At 58.0% G+C, this 6624-nt stretch overlaps 1 protein-coding gene across 2 annotated transcripts; it reads right to left on the minus strand.

Annotated features, from left to right (window-relative positions):
- Positions 1-650: 650 nt before the first annotated feature.
- On the minus strand, positions 651-4011 carry NUDT18 (nudix hydrolase 18). Of its 2 annotated transcripts, XM_016141621.2 has the most exons (3): positions 3757-4011; positions 2626-2839; positions 651-2399 (listed from the first exon to the last, which is right to left on the minus strand). In XM_016141621.2, exons 1-3 carry the CDS (start codon positions 3916-3918, stop codon positions 1804-1806), a joined length of 972 nt encoding a protein of 323 aa, XP_015997107.1. In that variant the 5' UTR covers positions 3919-4011; the 3' UTR covers positions 651-1803. The 2 variants fall into 2 exon arrangements, with proteins under 2 accessions (XP_015997107.1, XP_015997106.2); XM_016141620.2 differs by lacking the exon at positions 3757-4011 and having other exon boundaries at positions 2626-3750.
- Between the last annotated feature and the right edge of the window lie 2613 nt (positions 4012-6624).

The following is a 6624-nucleotide window of genomic DNA, read 5'->3' on the forward strand; positions in this document are numbered from 1 at the left end:
GGCCCGTCTTCCTCCCCAGGGAAGACAAATTAAGTTCCTTTTTCAGCACCGGGGTGGAGGTAAACAGAGACAGGCTCCGGCAGAGCCAATCTGACGTTCCTCAGCGCCTGCCAGAACAGCCTCTCCTGGCAACACTGTCTCTGCTTGGCTTGCCCACGACTGAGGGCCGAGTAGCCTCAGAGTCGCCACAAGGGTGCAGGCCGTCTGGAGCGTCTGTACGCAAGCGTCATTTTCGGGTGCTTAGGTCGTGAGTTGTATGACCGCTTTAGTGAACGGTGGGCCTGATAGTTTAAAAATCTCGCTCTAAATGTATGTGGAGACCCTCTGAGGGGGCCCCCAAGAATGTGCCGGGGCAGAGCAAGCCGAAGACTCGAGAGGGGGCCAGTCAATGGATCTCACCTCGGCGCATGTTAGAATCACTTAGTTGGCTTTTTAAAATACCAACTCCCTGGCCCCATTCTTCACGAGTTAAATTAGTATCTCTCGGGGTGACCCAGAGTTGTTTTTAAAGCTCTCTAGGTGATTCGAATGGGCACCCAGAGTTGAAAACTACTGTAGGCTAGATAATGGGAACAAAGATCATTGCCCGTTGATGTGGATGTGGCCTAGTGGGTCCCTAAGACAGAAGTGAACCAGAGTGAAAGGGTTTGGTTTCATTACTGGGAATATATTTGTCCTCAGAAGGGAGAGGATTTCTACCATAGCCACAGAGTCCGGAAAGAAGATGGTGGCCACGAGAGGCAAAGGTAGAGGTGTGGGGTGGTTTGAGGTTACTCTGGTCCTTCATCGCTCAGAAGGGAAGCCCAGACAAGTGTTTTCCAGCTCCAAATCAGAAATCTGGACTTCAGATGCAGTAAGGAGAACACACCATATTTTCTTTGTTCATTTCCTTCGGTTTTCCCTTAAATTTCAGTAAAGTTCTTTCTTTAAACAATCTCTACCATGATTCAGCTGGGCGGAGGGAAGATGAAGACAGAGTTTTCATCTGGTTTGGGCTGGAGTTGTAAAAAAGGCAGCAGCAGGAGCCTAGGGGCTGGCAGAGTTCAAGGAGAAGGAAACCGAGGCAGGGGCAGCTCTTACAGCCCCTCCCCCACCAGGGGCTCCCCTGGCATTCTCAAGGCTCAGACCTTGCAGGGAATGTGGTCACATCCTACCTGGCAAGCAAAATGAAGAGGGCCCCAGGGGGCTGGAGACAGGCTGTGGCAGACAGTGGGAAGCCTGCCTGTCCCCCTCACCCTATACCCACCTGGCTGGCCACTGCAGCGTCCGCCTGCTGTCTGGGGAGGCCTGGGCGACTGTTGGTGGGACAAGGGAGGAGCTTCTCTTTTGAGGGCCATCCCCTCTTCCTGCTCGCTTCCCACAGAGACATTTAGGCAGGGAGGCAAAGGAAGCAACACTGGTTTACTTAGCAAGGTGCATTCCCTTGCAGCGACCTCCCCAGCACCCCCTTCATGTTTGAGGTGCCTGAGAATCCAGATTTAGAGCTTTACCAAGTGTGGGGGGTGAGGGAGTGTGGGAAATGATGAGAAGATGCTGTCTCTGGTCCAGAAAGTTCTCATAGCCCTTCGGAAGCACTGCCTTGAGCTCTGGACTCCTTGCTTGGTTAAAGGCACTGTCCCTTTTGGTGCAATGTAGGGACCTGCTCCATGGTGAGGAGAGACGGAAGTCCTCATGAGCAGGAGAACTGCCCTGCTGCCAGTGCGACAGGATCCCTGATTGCTAACCTGCCTCCCTCAGAGGGCGGCAAAGCCACCACGGTGGAGGGAGCACAGATCCCCAACTCCTTGCACCGACGGCCCCTCCCTATCTGTTGACCGGGACAACAGATGACTCCTGAAGCCTCTGTAAGAGCTGGCTTTGTAAGTCTTCCTCCATCACCTTCCACCAAAAGAAGTTCTCACCCCGAACCTTTGGGGGCTCATTTTGGATACCCGGGTTTCGAAAAGCCACCGTCACCAGCACATTCAGGCAGATGCCGTCCGTATGGTCTTTGCCCAGGTGCTGTAGTCCAAGCAACCCCTTGGTCTCCACTGCCAAGTGGTGCAGGGTCAGACACTCCTGTAGCAGCCGCAGGACAGCCATCTTGATGCCACCCCTCTGCTCCATGGGGTTAAAGCCACAGGCGGTGATGGGCAAGTGAGGCGTCCCCACCGTGCCCACCAGCACCCACACCGTTTGGACACTGGTAAAGGTGGCCACGAGCCGCTGGCAGACCAGACTGCAGGGAAGCTCTTGGGGAAGAACAAGAGGGTGCCTGGCCTGCTTGCAGTACTGGGCGGCCAGCTCCATCAAGTGCAGAATGTCATGGGCCCGCAGCGGAGTGGGCAAAGAGGTCCGTGGGTACCAGCCGGCCTGCAGGGATTCCGCATCTGCCTCCTTGGAAGTCTTGAGAACTCCACCTGGGGGAGGTGTGGGGGGTGGGGTGGGGAAAAGGGTCTGTGTGGAGAGAAGTGCTGGGCCTGGCAGAGGCGACAGCTACCCAAGCATTCTAGCCCTGACCCTCCGGCTGGAATCCGCAGACGCCAGACTTGGACCAGCCAGAACAGGTGCTCATCTCACCGGAAGTCAAGCCGGGGGAAAGGTGTCAACTGCCCCCTGCCCATGCTGCCACCAGGTGGGCCATACCTGTGGGGCGGGCGAGGAACACAAAGCGGATCCAGGAGGGGCCCCGCTCCTCCACAGACAGCAACGTCAGAGGCTCACAGTGCAGCCCAGCCTCCTCCTTCACCTCCCGCTGCAGCGCCTCCACAATGGTCTCTCCGGGCTCCATTCTCCCCGCGGGAAGGTACCATGACCCATGGCACTCTCTCTTGGCCTCCTGGATCAGCAGCACCTCATCCTGAGGAGAGAAAGGATCCTCACCCCCACACTGCCAGGCAGGAGGCTCCGAAGGAGCAGCACAGCCAGCAACCTTCCCTTGCCCTGGGGCCAGAAACCTCAAACCCCGTTGCCCAGTACCCCCTTCCCGGTAACTGTCAAACTGTTGAGCTCTCCCAGGGAGTGACCCTCGTGTGGCTGCCAGATACCCCTCTCTGCAATGCATGCTTTTGCATTCTGACTTCCATTTTGGAAAAGGGCTAAGATTCCTGGGAGCTGCTTCAGGGGCTGGGGATCAGGCCCCGCAGTGGGGGGAGAGGGGGTGCCAAGTGTCTGCACTGTCCATCACTGTATCTCTCACTTCCCCTCCTGGTTTACAAACTGCTTGTCGCCTTTTCTCTCACTGGAGTCTAGGTTTTGAAACATGCCCCCACCCTATACGACTCCTACCTATGGCCTTGGCCCCTGCTAGTTGTTTTTACAGCAACTTGCACAGGGACCAGCGCCAAAAAGAGCATCACACAAGGGTGAGAAGGTCCGGGTGTTAAGTGCAGGTGGCATCATTACCGTCCAAGGGACTCTGGGGAGATGTCTGCAGCAGTGGACAGATCTTTAAGAGGGCACGCTCTACAACATCGGGCACTATGCTAGATTCTGGGGAAAGGAAGGAGAATTGATACAGTCCCTCCTCTTTAAGGAACTGAGGCCCAGTATGATAAGACAAACAGACTGCCGGCTTCAGTTTCCTCCTCTGTACATCGGACAGTCGTAGGGTTGGGCCGCACAAGGCTCATATGTCAGTGTAAGTGCAAGTGCTTTGCAAAACTAGGAAGCGCCACCCACAAAGAAGCGATGGCTGCTGCCGGTAGGTCCTCGGTCCCCACGGGGTTGGCTGCGCGCTCCGTGACCCGGGCAAGGGGCCGGCGGGCGGACGCTCACCTGCTCGTTGAGGCACACGGCCAGCACCACGTAGCAGACGTTCCTCCGCAGCCGCACCGGCGCCGGCGGCTCCCCGGTCGGCTCCGAGTCACAGCTCTGCACGCGCAGCCCCCGGCCTTCCAGCACCGCCGCCAGCTCCCCCGCCAGGCCTTCCAAGGCCATCGGGTTCCTGGGGAGGCGGCAGCCGTGCCCCGCGGACCGGCCTAGCCGGGCGGGGTGCGACCTGCGCAGCCCGCGGTGCGTCGCCCCAGCCCTCGTCCCCTCCCCCGCGGACTCGCGCTGGGCATGCTCGCGAACGCGGACGCTGCGGCCGAGCCGCGGCCGCTGATAGGCTGCGCGTCCCCGCGGCATGCCCGGATTGGCTGGCTGGTCACCGCGGGGCGGGACCAGGCTGTAAGGGGGCCAGGCTCCCTGCTCCGCAGAGCGGACCCCGCCCGGCTTCGGCCTTTCCGTGTGTTTCTCCTCGCCCTTTACCGGCACCTCCAGCCGCCAGCCTTGCTAATTTCTCCAGCGCGCACATGTCCGCACCGGTTCCGATGGTTACATCATCCGGCCTGCAGGCTGCGGAGCGCCACTGTAGCCAGCGACAGTGGCGTCACAACAAACCCAATAACGTCACAGAGGCCTGGGGCCGAGGCTGGGACCTGCTGTCCAGCTTTGGTCATAAACATATCACTTCATTGACCGAAATGATCACTTCCCAAATAACCTCTCTCTTTCACTAAAAATGTACTGAATGTCATCGTAGCAGGGGGAACTTAGCTCTTGCCTTGGAGATTCTGATTGAGTTGGGGACGGACATAGACGGATAATAAAAAGTCAACTCAGAATTATAAACCAAGTGCTAAATGATTGGTTTGGCCAAGGAGGTGTGACAGCTTTCAGAGGAGGGAGGAAGCGGGGCTGGGATGATCAAGGTGTGGCTGGTGGTGGGAGGAGGGGATTCGCGTCAGAGAGGGGACCTGGGATCATCGGTGTCCTGGCCCCTGCCCACCGCATTTCCCAGTAGTTTCAGGGGCCTCTCCCCTGCAGACTGAGAGCTCTGCCAGGGCAAGAGGCCGGGTCCTGCTCCTTCATCTCTTGCCCCCACACCCAGCTGGCTCAGCCAAGCACATCCAGAGCAGGGTGTGGGTTTGGGAGAGCTCCTGCTTCTCTCCCAGCTTGACCTTTCCTCCTCGGAGCATCCTTTAACCTCCTCTCAGGACAGGAAGGCAGGGCCGATGATCGAATGGAATGGAACTGTGAAGTCAGCTAAGTCTGGGCTCCTCATCCTCAGTCAGGTCTCCCCTTTCCCTCCTGCTGGCTTTGTGCATCTCCCTTTTGAGGGGACAATGGCTTGGTGGAACAGACAAAGCATGGACTTGGAACCAGATGCCAGGCCTCTGCTCACTGGCTGGCTCTGTGTTCCTGGGTAAGTTGTGGGCCTCAGTTTCCTCACACAGAGAGTAGGCTCACAATAGCCGTTCCTTCACAGGCTTGTTGAGAAGGTGAGACATGGGAGAAGCTCAGTGATGTCCGCATAGGTGGCCATCACCAGGCGGGCCACCAACCCCCTGGCTGGGCCCTTCTGGCCACAGCACGTGTTGCTACCACACGAAGGCCCACTTTTATGGAATGTGCCCTCCCGGCTGCCATGGACCTAGGCTTTACCCTTGGGAATTCCAGCCACAGCAGATCAGCCTCCTTAGGCCCTTCTCACACGCTGAACTGACTGTGAGATTCCCAGAGGCAGGGCCTTGTATTAGGCCGTGGGGTCCCCAGTGGTCCCACAATCCTTGGAGGCACTTGACAAATATTGCCATCCCCAGCCCCAGAACCCCCCCAAACCACTGAACTCACAGGGCCGAGAGTCAGGACCCCAGGACTACAAAGCAGCTTGTCGACACAGGTGCTGTGTGTGTGTGTGTGTGTGTGTGTGTGTGTGCGCGCGCGCGCACAGGTTGTGTGTGTGTGTGTGTATGTGTGTGCGCGCACGTGTGTGTGTTTATCCCCCAGTTTTCCCATCTGTGAAGTGGGGGCAACATCAGTCCCAGACTCCTTTCTGCCTCCCAGGGACGATTTGAGAGAGAATGAGGTCATGTCTGGGCAGGGCTCGGAAAGCCTCAGAGGCAGCCTCAGATAAACACCAGACAGCCTGACTGCCTGGAAGTGCAAAGACTGTAACAAACCGTGGCTCCACTCCCCCCATTATCACTCCTCTCCTGTGAAGTGGACCTAATCACCCCTGTGGTGAGAAGCACATGAGGCAACCTGAAAGCCATGAAAGCCGCTTGTAAATTCTGAAGGGCGGCTCCGGCAGGGCCCTCGAGGGGATGGACCAGCCCTTCCGGAGAGCCGGCCGAGGGAGACAACAGAAAACACACTTTCTCAAGGCTTTGGGAGGAAGAGAGCACACACCAAACTGAGGCAGGAAAGGCCCTGAGACAGACGGGCAAAGCTGAGGCAGGGAGCCGGGCCAAGATAGAAACCTCCAGAACCAGACACAGAGAAAGGTTTCCATCAAGTTTGCTCTGCACGTGCACCTCCATCCCCAGAAAGGGAAAAGCACTGGCCGGTGGGGGTGCCCGTGCATGGGGTAGACGGGAGTGTCCATGTAGTCCAGCACCCACGGGAGCAAAGCCTGAGCCAGCCATTTTGGGGCCTGTAGGCCTGTATGTGCGTGTGAGCACCTGCGCAGGAAGGCAGCGCAGGCAACCTCGGAAGCAGGCAGGGATGGGCAGGCAGGGTGGGGCCAGGGTGTCTGCGATGCTAGAGGCCGTCCCAGAGCAGCAAACTCTGTCTCTTGTCAAAGTGGGAAGGGCAAGGAGGGCAGTAGCCCCAGGTACAGGGAGGAAGAGGTCTGGCTTCAGCCTGGACTCTGCCACTAGC

Source organism: Rousettus aegyptiacus, unplaced genomic scaffold (genome assembly GCF_014176215.1).
Source record: "Rousettus aegyptiacus isolate mRouAeg1 unplaced genomic scaffold, mRouAeg1.p scaffold_m13_p_16, whole genome shotgun sequence".
NCBI lineage: Eukaryota > Metazoa > Chordata > Mammalia > Chiroptera > Pteropodidae > Rousettus > Rousettus aegyptiacus.